Here is a 12,783-nt window from a genome sequence, read left to right on the forward strand (position 1 = left end):
GTGTTATTGGAATAAAAGCAGACTGAACAAGGTTAATCTATTTGTTTATATGTGCATATACAAAGAAAAAATCTGAGAAGGTATATACAAACCTCTAGAGAGTTACTGGGAAGAAGTAGAATTGAGTTGGCCAAGAGGTAAGGGGACTTTAAATTTTCACTAGATAGGTTTAACATTTTTTTTCTTTTTTATTTTTTTTTATAAACATATAATATATATTTTTATCCCCAGGGGTACAGGTCTATGAATCGCCAGGTTTACACACTTCACAGCACTCACCATAGCACATACCCTCCCCAGTGTCCATAACCCACCCCACTTCTCCCAAACCCCCCTCCCCCCAGCAACCCTCAGTTTGTTTTATGACATTAAGAGTCACTTATGGTTTGTCTCTCTCCCAATCCCATCTTGTTTCATTTATTCTTCTCCTACCCCCTAAACCCCCCATGTTGCGTCTCCACTTCCTCATACCAGGGAGATCATATGATAGTTGTCTTTCTCTGATTGACTTATTTCGCTAAGCATGAAACCCTCTAGTTCCATCCATGTCGTCGCAAATGGCAAGATTTCATTTCTTTTGGTGGCTGCATAGTATTCCATTATGTATATATACCACATCTACTTTATCCACTCATCTGTTGATGGACATCTAGGTTCTTTCTGTAGTTTGGCTATTGTAGACACTGCTGCTATAAACATTCAGGTGCACGTGCCCCTTCAGATCACTATGTTTGTATCTTTAGGGTAAATACCCAGTAATGCAATTGCTGGGTCATAGGGTAGTTCTATTTTCAACATTTTGAGGAATCTCCATGCTGTTTTCCAGAGTGGTTGCACCAGCTTACATTCCCACCAACAGTGTAGGAGGGTTCCCCTTTCTCCGCATCCTTCCAGGATCTGTCATTTCCTGACTTGTTAATTTTAGCCATTCTGACTGGTGTGAGGTGATATCTCATTGTGGTTTTGATTTGTATTTCCCTGATGCCGAATGATATGGAGCACTTTTTCATGTGTCTGTTGGCCACCTGGATGTCTTCTTTGCAGAAATGTCTGTTCATGTCTTCTGCCCGTGTCTTGATTGGATTACTTGTTCTTTGGGTGTTGAGTTTGCTAGGTTCTTTATAGATTTTGGACACTAGCCCTTTATCTGATATGTCATTTGCAAATATCTTCTCCCATTCTGTCAGTTGTCTTTTGGTTTTGTTAACTGTTTCCTTTGCTGTGCAAAAGCTTTTGATCTTGATAAAATCCCAATAGTTCATTTTTGCCCTTGCTTCCCTTGCCTTTGGCAATGTTCCTAGGAAAATGTTGTTGTGGCTGAGGTCGAAGAGGTTGCTGCCTGTGTTCTCCTCAAGGATTTTGATGAATTCCTTTCTCACATTGAGGTCCTTCATCCATTTTGAGTCTATTTTTGGGTGTGGTGTAAGGAAATGGTCCAATTTCATTTTTCTGCATGTGGCCATCCAGTTTTCCCAACACCATTTATTGAAGAGGCTGTCCTTTTTCCATTGGACATTCTTTCCTACTTTGTTGAAGATTAGTTGACCATAGAGTTGAGGGTCTATTTCTGGGCTCTCTATTCTTTTCCATTGATCTATGTGTCTGTTTTTGTGCCAGTACCATGATGACAGCTTTGTAATAGAGCTTGAAGTCCAGAATTGTGATGCCATCAACTTTGGCTTTCTTTTTCAATATCCCTTTGGCTATTCAAGGTCTTTTCTGGTTCCATATAAATTTTAGGATTATTTGTTCCATTTCTTTGAAAAAAATGGATGGTATTTTGATAGGAATTGCATTAAATGTGTAGATTGCTTTAGGTAGCATAGACATTTTCACAATATTTATTCTTCCGATTCAGGAGCATGGAACATTTTTCCATTTCTTTGTGTCTTCCTCAATTTCTTTCATGAGTACTTTATAGTTTTCTGAGTATAGATTCTGTGCCTCTTTGGTTAGGTTTATTCCTAGGTATCTTATGGGTTTGGGTGCAATTATAAATGGGATTGACGCATTAATTTCTCTTTCTTCTGTCTTGTTGTTGGTGTAGAGAAATGCAACAGATTTCTGTGCATTCATTTTATATCCTGATACTTTACTGAATTCCTGTACAATTTCTAGCAGTTTTGGAGTGGAGTCTTTTGGGTTTTCACTTATAGTATCATATCATCTGCGAAGAGTGATAGTTTGACTTCTTCTTTGCTGATCTGGAAGCCTTTAATTTCCTTTTGTTGTCTGATTGCGGAGGCTAGGGCTTCTAATTCTATGTTGAATAGCAGTGGTGATAATGGACATCCCTGCCATGTTCCTGACCTTAGTGGAAAAGCTTTCAGTTTTTCTCCATTGAGAATGATATTTGTGGTGGGTTTTTCATAAATGACTTTGATAATATTGAGGTATGTGCCCTCTATCCCTACACTTTGAAGAGTTTTGATCAGGAAGGGATGCTGTACTTTGTCAAATGCTTTTTCAGCATCTATTGGGAGTATCATATGGTTCTTGTTCTTTATTAACGTGTTGTATCACATTGATTGATTTGCAGATGTTGAACCAAGCTTGCAGCCCTGGAATAAATCCCACTTGGTCTTAGTGAATAATCCTTTTAATGTACTGTTGAACCCTACTGGCTAGTATTTTGGTGAGAATTTTTGCATCTGTGTTCATCAAAGATATTGGTCTGTAGTTCTCTTTTTTTTTGGGGGGGGGGGATCCTTGTCTGGTTTTGGGATCAAGGTGATGCTGGCCTCATAAAATGAGTTTGGAAGTTTTCCTTCCATTTCTATTTTTTGGAACATTTTCAGGAGAATAGGAATTAATTCTTCTTTAAATGTTTGGTAGAATTCCCCCGAGAAGCCATCTGGCCCTGGGCTTTTGTTTGTTTGGAGATTTTTGATGACTGTTTCAATCTCCTTACTGGTTATGGGTCTGTTCAGGCTTTCTATTTCTTCCTGGTTCAGTTGTGGTAGTTTATATGTCTCTAGGAATGCATCCATTTCTTCCAGATTGTCAAATTTGCTGGCGTATTTTTGCTCATAATATGTTCTTATAATTGTTTGTATTTCTTTGGTGTTAGTTGTGATCTCTCCTCTTTCATTCATGATTTTATTTATTTGGGTCCTTTCTCTTTTCTTCTTGATAAGTCTGGCCAGGGGTTTATCAATCTTATTAATTCTTTCAGAGAACCAGCTCTTAGTTTCATTGATTTGTTCTATTGTTTTTTTTGGTTTCTATTTCATTGATTTCTGCTCTGATCTTTATGATTTCTCTTCTCCTGCTGGGCTTAGGGTTTCTTTCTTGTTCTTTCTCCAGCTCCTCTAGGTGTAGGGTTAGGTTGTGTACCTGAGACCTTTCTTGTTTCTTGAGAAAGGCTTGAACCACTATATATTTTCCTCTCAGGACTGCCTTTGTTGTGTCCCACAGATTTTGAACCATTTTGTTTTCATTATCATTTGTTTCCATGAATTTTTTCAAATCTTCTTTAATTTCCTGATTGACCCATTCATTCTTTAGAAGGATGCTGTTTAGTCTCCATGTATTTGTGTTCTTTTCAAATTTCCTCTTGTGATTGAGTTCTAGCTTCAGAGCATTGTGGTCTGAAAATATGCAGGGAATGATCCCAATCTTTTTTACCAGTTGAGACCTGATTTAGGACCAAGGAGAGAATGTTCCATGTGCACTAGAGAAGAATGTGTATTCTGTTGCTTTGGGATGAAATGTTCTGAATATATCTGTGATGTCCATCTGGTCCAGTGTGTCATTTAAGGCCTTTATTTCCTTTTTGATCTTTGGCTTGGATGATCTGTTCATTTAAGTGAGGGGAGTGTTAAAGTCCCCCGCTATTATTGTATTTTTGTTGATTGTGTTTCTTTGATTTTGTTATTAATTGGTTTATATAGTTGGCTGCTCCCACGTTAGGGGCATAGATATTTAAAATTGTTAGATCTTCTTGTTGAACAGATCCTTTGAGTATCATATAGTGTCCTTCTTCATCTCTTATTATAGTCTTTGGCTTAAAATCTAATTGATCTGATATAAGGATTGCCACTCCTGCTTTCTTCTGATGTCCATTAGCATGGTAAATTGTTTTCCACCCCCTCACTTTAAATCTGGAGGTGTCTTCAGGTTTAAAATGAGTTTCTTGTAGGCCTCATATAGATGGGTTTTGTTTTTTTTTATCCATTCTGATACCCTGTGTCTTTTGATTGGGGCATTTAGCCTATTAACATTCAGGGTAACTATTGAGAGATATGAATTTAGTGCCATTGTATTGCCTGTAAGGTGACTGTTACTGTATATTGTCTCTGTTCCTTTCTGATCTACTACTTTTAGGCTCTCTCTTTGCTTAGAGGACCCCTTTCAATATTTCCTGTAGAGCTGGTTTGGTGTTTGCAAATTCTTTCAGTTTTTGTTTGTCCTGGAAGCTTTTAATCTCTCCTTCTATTTTCAATGATAGCCTAGTTGGATATAGTATTCTTGGCTGCATGCTTTTCTCGTTTAGTGCTCTGAATATATCATGCCAGCTCTTTCTGGCCTGCCAGGTTTCTGTAGGTAAGTCTGCTGCCAATCTAATATTTTTACCATTGTATGTTACAGACTTCTTTTCCTGGGCTGCTTTCAGGATTTTCTCTTTGTCACTAAGACTTGTAAATTTTACTATTAGGTGACGGGATGTGGACCTATTCTTATTGATTTTGAGGGGGGTACTCTGCACCTCCTGGATTTTGATGCTTGTTCACTTTGCCATATTGGGAAAATTCTCTCCATAATTCTCTCCAATATACCTTCTGTTCCCCTCTCTCTTTCTTCTTCTTCTGGAATCCCAATTATTCTAATATTGTTTTGTCTTATGGTGTCACTTATCTCTCAAATTTGCCCTCATGGTCCAGTAGCTATTTGTCCCTCTTTTGCTCAGCTTCTTTATTCTCTGTCATTTGGTCTTCTATATCACTAATTCTTTCTTTTGCCTCATTTATCCTAGCAGTCAGAGCCTCCATTTTTGATTGTACCTCATTAATAGCTTTTTTTATTTCAACTTGGTTAGATTTTAGTTCTTTTATTTCTCCAGAAAGGGCTTTTATTTCTCCTGAGAGCGTTTCTCTAATATCATCCGCCTTTTTCGAACCTGGCTAGAACCTTGAGAGTCGTCATTCTGAACTCTAGATCTGACATATTACCAATGTCTGTATTGATTAGGTCCCTCGCCTTCGGTACTGCCTCTTGTTCTTTTTTTTGTGGTGAATTTTTCCACCTTGTCATTTTGTCCAGATAAGAGTAGATGAAGGAGCAAGTAAAATACTAAAAGGGTGGCAAAGACCCCAGGAAAATATGCTTTAACCAAATCAGAAGAGATCCCAAATCATGAGGGGAGAGAAAAGGGATAAAAAGAGGTTCAGAAAGAAAAAAGAAAAAAAAAAGAAACAATTAAAAAGAAAACGAATAAAGAAATAGAAAAAAGAAAAAATATATATATATTAGATAAACTAGTTAAAAAACATTTTAAAAAGGGTAAAAGTTTAAAAAATTTAGCAAAAGAAGAGAGAAAAAAATTTAAAAAGAAAAAATATTAATTAACTACAAGACTAAAGAATCATGGGGAGAAAGCCATGAGTTCCATGCTTTGGTTTCTCCTCCTCTGGAATTCTGCTGCTCTCCTTTGTATTGAAACCTCACTATTGGTAGGTGAACTTGGTCCTGGCTCGATTTCCTGTTGATCTTCTGGGGGAGGGGCCTGTTTAGTGATTCTCAAGTGTCTTTGCCCCAGGCAGAATTGCCCCGCCCTTACCAGGAGCCGGGCTGAGTAATCTGCTCGGGTTCGCATTCAAGAGCTTTTGTTCCCTGAACGCTTTCCTTAGAGTTCCGGAAGACAGGAATGGAAATGGCGGCCTCCCGGTCTCCAGCCTGGTGGAGCTGAGAGTTCGGGGCCCCACTCCTCAGTGCTCCCTCAGAGAACAGAGCCCATTTACTCCCATCTCCCTGGCCTTTGGCAGCGCTCCAAGCTCACCGAGCCTGCGACCCGTTCAAGGTAACCCCCGAGCTGTGAGCTCACTCCTCGGCTCTGTCTCTGTAGCTGGCTTCCCCGTTCTAATACCTGCAAGCTCTGCGACACTCAAGACACCCCTGATCTTTCTGTGACCCTACAGGGCCTGAGGCCACACTGACCCTGCATGAGCTTCACCCCGTTTTAGCCTCTGGAGCAATGTGCCTCAGCGGAACAGACTTTTAAAAGTCCCGATTTTGTGCTCCATTGCTCCGCCGCTTGCAGGGAGCTGGACCCTCCCCACCACAGTCTATCTTCCGGTTGCTTTGGATTCACTTCTCTACCAGTCCTACCTTTCAGAAAGTGGTTGATTTTCTGCTTCTAGAATTCCTGTTATTCTTCTCTTCTATCTCCCGTTGGATTTGTAGGTGTTTGCAATCTTTAGATAAGCTATCTAGCCGATCTCCTGCTACCTGAAGTAGTCTCAGCCTGCTACTTCTCTGCCATCTTCGGTTTCTTTAACGTTTTACAACAGCATTGATTTTTTTTCTAGCTTTGCTGAGGTATAATTGACAACTTAAAATTGTTTTGTTTTGTTTTTATAGATTTTGTGTATTTATTTCACAGAGAAAGACACAGCAAGAGAGGGAACATAAGCAGAGGGAGAGGGAGAAGCAGTCTTCCCACCAAGCAGGGAGCCCAATACAGGGCTTGATTCCAGGACCCTGGGATCCTGACCTGAGCCGAGGCAGGCGCTTAACAACTGAGCCACAGTCGTTGTTGTCAGGTACTCTGACAGCTTAAAATTGTTTATATTTAGGGTGTACAACTTGATCTGAAACACACTATGAAATAACCACCATAATCAGCTAATTAATATAGTAATGTATTCATCACAACTCACATAATTACCATTTTCTTTTCAAGTTTGTGTATGTACACAACAAAATCTTGAGATCTAGTCTCTTAGCAAATTTCAAGAATACAGTAATCATTAATTATGAACATGTATGTTAATTCTCTGGAAATTATTCATCTTGCATTACTGAAACTTTGTACCCCTTATCCAACATCTCCCCATATTGATTTAGAATAATTTAATAAATTTTGTGAATTTAATCAGTGAGTTAAATGAAATTAATGACTGTTTAAAAGGCTGATTTTTTTTTTTTAAGATTTATTTTAAATCACAGCAAGCATGAAGGGAAAAGACATAATAATTAAAGGTTGGCCTTACCTGGTGAGCCCTGGAATTTGGCTCTTTTAACTGTAAGAGAAAAAAAGAGGACACCATGAAGAATTTTTGCAAATTCATTAACTAAACCAACATTTCTTAAGCATCTACTATATACCAGTGGTAGAGTTAGAACTAGATTTGTAAGTCTAAGTCTAAGAGAAAGATTCTGGGACATCTGAGCAAAGCTTGAAGGCAGTGAGTTAAAAGGGCCTTTACAAATCATCCAATCTCTTCCTCAACACAGAAATCTCTTACAGCCTTTGACAATGAGGTAAAGGAAACTAAATTACTCCTATGGCAGGCAACCAGTTTCATGTCACATATCTAAGGTTTAAGTTATATATGTTTCTCATTTAAAGCCCATCATAAAAACTCCCTCCATTTCATTCATGCCAAAAGACAAGCTCAACAGGCAGATTTAAACAACAGATTTTAAACAATGGGGAGAAGTAATTTCTGTTTGTTTTTTTTTTTAAGATTTTATTTATTTATTTGACAGAGGGAGAGAGATCACAAGTAGGCAGAGAGGCAGGCAGAGAGAGAGGAGGAAGCAGGCTCCCTGCGGAGCAGAGAGCCCGACATGGGGCTCGATCCCAGGACCCTGGGATCATGACCCGAGCTGAAGGCAGAGGTTTTAACCCACTGAGCCACCCAGGTTCCCCAGGAGAAGTAATTTCTTGCTGGGAATAAACAAGTTAACAAGAGATGCTCCTATCCAAATGATCACAAGAAGCTATTTACTAAACCTCAGTGCAGGACTGCAAAAGAAAAAACCCTCACTAGGACTGCAGCATGCCAGCTTCTAGGAAAGGTCAAAGACAACAAACATGCAGGAGAACTGCTAAATTCCAGTAAACATGAAACATTTTCCCATTAATGAAGAGTAGGACAGAGTTTGCAGGGATAGGGGGAGAATAAAAAGAAATCCCAAGACAACTGAAAGCTTCTCCTAAGCTGACATCCAAGCTCTTCCTAACACATCCAAGAGAATGGGTAATCCAGTACCTTCTTACAAGACCCTCACCATTTTTAGGAGATTTCAGGAAATTTTAGCATTAACACTTAATGCTAAAATCTATTTTACTGAATCAAAGTATATCTCCCACTGGATTGTCCCTTGCAGTCTCACATCAATCCCTCTTCCCAATTATTCAATTATTCTTTAATAGTTTCATTTAATCTAAGACTTACTATAAAGCTACAGTAATCAAGATACCATAGCACTGGCAAAAATAGACATAGACCAATGAAATAAAATTGAAATATATTTTTAAAAAATTAAAAATTTAAAAAAAATTTTAAAAATTGAAATATATATAAGATATATAACTATAACACATTATCTTTACTTCATACACATGTAAAACTTGAAATGGATCATGAACAGAACTAAATATGAGCTAAAACTATAAAATATCTAGGAGAAAAAGGAAAATCATAGTGATCTTGGACTAGGCCAAGATTTCTTAAATTGAATAAAAAATTATGAACTTTAAAAGAAAAATATGGATAAACTAGACTGAGAATTTAAAACATGCATTCCCTCAAGACACTATTAAAAAGGCAAGTCTGGGGCACCTGGGTAGCTCAAGCAGTTAAGCTTCTGAGTCTTGATTTCGGCTCAGGTCACAATCTCAGGGTCATGGGATCAAGCCCTGTGTCCAGCTCCACAGTCATCATGGAGTCTGCTTGGGAGTCTGCTTAGGATTCTTTCTCTCCTTCTCCCCCTCCCCTGGCTCGCACACATGCTAAGTAAATGAATAAAACCTTTAAAAAAAAAAAAGGCAAGTTTAGGAGGAAATATTTGCAAAACATTTTTGGTAAGACTGATAAAGGACTATAAGAAGAAATCTCAAAACTCAATATTAAGAAATCAAGAACCCACATTTAAAACCATAGAAAGGAAGGCACTGGGCTGGCTTAGTTGGTGACCATGTGACTGTTGGTTTAGGGGTCATGAGTTTCACCCCCACACTGGGTGTAGAGCTTACTTAAAAACAAAAAAAAATTTTTTTAAACACACTTAACAATTACATTAGCATGAAAGAATTAAATACTTATGTATAAACCTAAAAAATATGTACAAGATCTAGACGAGGAATACTACAAAACTCTGATGAAAGATATAAAAGAAGTAATTAGAGAAATAATCCATCCTCATGGATAGGAAGACTCAATATTATCAAGATGTCAGTTCTTTCCAGCTTGACCTAGAGATTCAAAACAATCCTAATCAAAATCCCAGCAAGTTAATATTAAAATTTCCTGCATCACTTAAAAAAAGCAGTTCAAAAATACTACTTTACACTACAACCCTGCATGACTAAGATTTTGAACATCTAAATTGATGGTTTTTACCCATGAGTTATTTAATATTGTTAGCACTATAATATTATATGAGTCACTTATATTTGTATTATCATGTAATGGTAATTTTATGTAAATGTAATGATATAATTAAACAGAATTCTGACCATCATAGTCTGCTAACCTTTAAAATGTCACTTATTCCTTCATTGGCTTGCTACTTTCAAAATAAAGTAAAAGGCTCTTTATTAAAAAAAAAAAAAAAAAAAAATCCCAGCAAGCTATCTTGTGGATATGGACAAACTGATTGTAAAGTTTATATGGAAAAGCATAACACCCACAACAGCCAACTCTATGCTGAAGTTCCAGACCAATTTTACCCAACTTTGGAGACTTACTATAAAGCTAATAAAAGCTAGTATGGTTTTAGTGAAAAAAACAGACGAATAGATCAAATAGAACAGAAAAGCAAGAAACAGACCCACATAAATATAGCCACCTAATTTTTTTTTAAAGATTTTATCTTTCAGCAACCTCTACATCCAATATGGGTGTCAAACTTACAACGCCGAGAGATACCTGGCTCCATCCACCAACTGAGCCAACCAGGAGCCCCAGTCAACTAATCTTCGACAAAGGAACAAAGGCAATACAATGGAGCAACAATAGCCTTTTCAACAAATGATGCTGACTAATGGATGTGTACATGGTGGGGAAAAAAAAAATCTAGAGACAGACTTTCACAAAAATTAACTCAAAATGGATCACAGGCCTAAATGTAAAACAAAATCATGAAATTCCTAGAAGATAACATAAGAGAAAATGCAGATGACCTTGGGTATGATTAGGACTTTTTCAAACACAACACGAAGGCACAATTCACAAAAGAAGTAATTGATTAGCTGGACTTCAGTAAATTAAAAACAGCTCTGTGAAAGGCCATGACAAAAAGAATGAGAAGATAAGCCACAGAATGGGAAAAAGTATTTGCAAAAGACACATCTCATATAGGACTGTTATCCAAAATACACGAAGAACTACTAAAACTCAACAGTAAGAAAACACACAACTTGATTTATTTTTTTTTTAAGATTTTATTTATTTATTTGACAGAGATCAGGAGTAGGGAGAGAGAGAGAGAGAAAGAGAGAGAGAGAGAGAAGGAAGGAAGCAGGCTTCCTGCTGAGCAGAGAACCCAATGTGGGGCTCGACCCCAGGGACCCTGGGTTCATGATCCAAGCCAAAGATAGAGGCTTTAAACGACTGAGCCCGCACTACTTGATTTAAAAATGAACAAAAGACATTAACAGACACTTCACTGAAGAAGATATACAAGATAGCAAGTAACCCCATGAAGAGATGTTCAATATCATATGTCACTAGGGAATTACAAATTAAAACAATGGTGTTAAGCAAGGAAAAAACTGCCTAAAAACAATTAAATGTATGAGGTAGCTATTTGTCTTCTGGGTTCCTTGGTATCAAAACACTCTCCTTCTGAAGTAATCCTGAGAGAGATGGGAGACAGGACCTAAAACACACTACAGAAGCCAAAGGCAGCTGACATAGATGCAGTAATCAATACTCCCAACTTCAATTTTGAGGGAGTGAAACAAAGATGCAGGGTTGGTTAGAGAAAGCTGCAGAGAAGAGTTCTAAAGGACAACAGTAAATTTCCAGCAAGTTAGAGCACCCCAATGGACCTTTCCTGTTAAGAGATGTTTGGAGCTTATGCTAATTTTCCTTTTTATCTCCATTTTACAGATTAGCAAAAGTCAAGCTCACAGAGCTTCTATGGAAGGGTCAGATTAAGAATCTGTTGGCAACATCATATGGATAGTAAGTAATGGAGCTTGATAAAGGATTTATGTCTTCTGACTAAAAATTTAGTTCTTCACATTTCACCAGAATGCCAAAGCAGCATCAGAAGGAAAAGAAAAAATAAAAAACTAGTCTCTACGCTAAGGAAGTTGGGAAAGAAAAGAAAAAAAAAAATGCAAGCACAAAGAGGAAAGATCCAATCATAAAATTCACTATGAGTCTACAAATCAAAAACCAGTGTTTGGGTGAAATGTGCCACAAAGAAAAGATCAATGAGGAGGGTGGGATAGCAATCAAAGTCTTCTAATGGGTAAAATATAGATAAGAAAAGAGACATAAGAAACAGCATTAAAAAGGCATGGGGAAAAAAATCACTGGAGCATCTTTTTCTACGTTGTCATGAAGGTAACAACACCTAATCCCAACATTCCAAAGGCAGGCAAAGTCCACTAGCCCCACAAAATCTCCAAGAGTTTGGGTACAGGTATTTGGGGTTAGTTAAACACGGAGCTAAAACAAAGGAGTTATTATAATATCTTAAATCCAGAGCTTTTCCTATTTAAAAATATATCTTAAAAAAAATAAGAATAATAAAAAAAAAAAAGGAAAGTTTTCTAAATCCCCTTTGGAAAGACAGCATAAGGATACCAGAAAGTAGAAGTAGACACATTTTGTTCACGTTTCAGCTTTTTCTAGGTATAGTCCCTCTCTTCCTCTTTTATTATTACTTGCTCCTCCTCAAAACTGTGCCAACATGCCTTCCCTCCCATTGTGTATTACCATAAATTCTTAACCTTTTAAAAATTAGACTCCTTTGATAATTCAACAAAAGCTACAGATCTGCTCTCCAGAAAAATGCACATGTATCCACAAAACAATGTACATATCAATGGTAAATTCATGCAGCTTAAGATCATCTCCTAATAAAATTGTTTTTTGCTAAAGTTACCAACGTTGTCATTCTCATTAGATTTTCCTAGTTTATATTTGCAAAAGCCTACTTTACTGACTAGTCTTAGGTCTATTTGCTCTATTAAAATGGGCTAATGACGTGGTGTTTGCCCATGGTGTCTGCAGGTTATCTCTTTGGAATTGGATGGAATCATTTCTAACTCAGGGTCTACTCTAGCAGTAGGAATAATAAACATAGGCCCTTGAGAAAATCACAGAAACATGTTTTTCTAAGTATTTGTCATAAAGATACAGCACCTAAAATCTGAGTGTCTGCCAACATTTCAATGATAACTCTTGAAATGTTACATTAATTCTGCAGAAGTGGAACTAAAACAGCAGCAGCTAATGCTAGAAAACCATTGCAGTTATTTGGGAAAAGCACAGGACAAGGAACCAGATTTAGATTCTAGACCTGGTTCTGACACGGCTCATCTGTGGGCCCTTAGATGTAAAAAAAAAAAAAAAAAAAAAAAAAAGTATTATCTTAGCC

General features: G+C 37.4%; 1 protein-coding gene across 6 annotated transcripts in view; it reads right to left on the reverse strand.

Annotated features, from left to right (window-relative positions):
* Positions 1-12,783, reverse strand: part of UNC13B (unc-13 homolog B) — a 244,963-nt gene that overhangs the window by 162,000 nt on the left and 70,180 nt on the right. For 4 of the 6 annotated variants that reach the window (XM_059142422.1, XM_059142421.1, XM_059142424.1 and 1 more), the window contains exon 2: positions 7,212-7,241. In XM_059142422.1, coding sequence (XP_058998405.1) covers positions 7,212-7,241 — 30 coding nt within the window. Of the gene's footprint in view, positions 1-7,211; positions 7,243-12,783 lie in introns of those variants that run through there. The other 2 variants (XM_059142427.1, XM_059142425.1) reach the window with 1 other exon arrangement.

The sequence above is a fragment of the Mustela lutreola genome, chromosome 12 (assembly GCF_030435805.1).
Source record: "Mustela lutreola isolate mMusLut2 chromosome 12, mMusLut2.pri, whole genome shotgun sequence".
In the NCBI taxonomy this organism is placed as follows: domain Eukaryota; kingdom Metazoa; phylum Chordata; class Mammalia; order Carnivora; family Mustelidae; genus Mustela; species Mustela lutreola.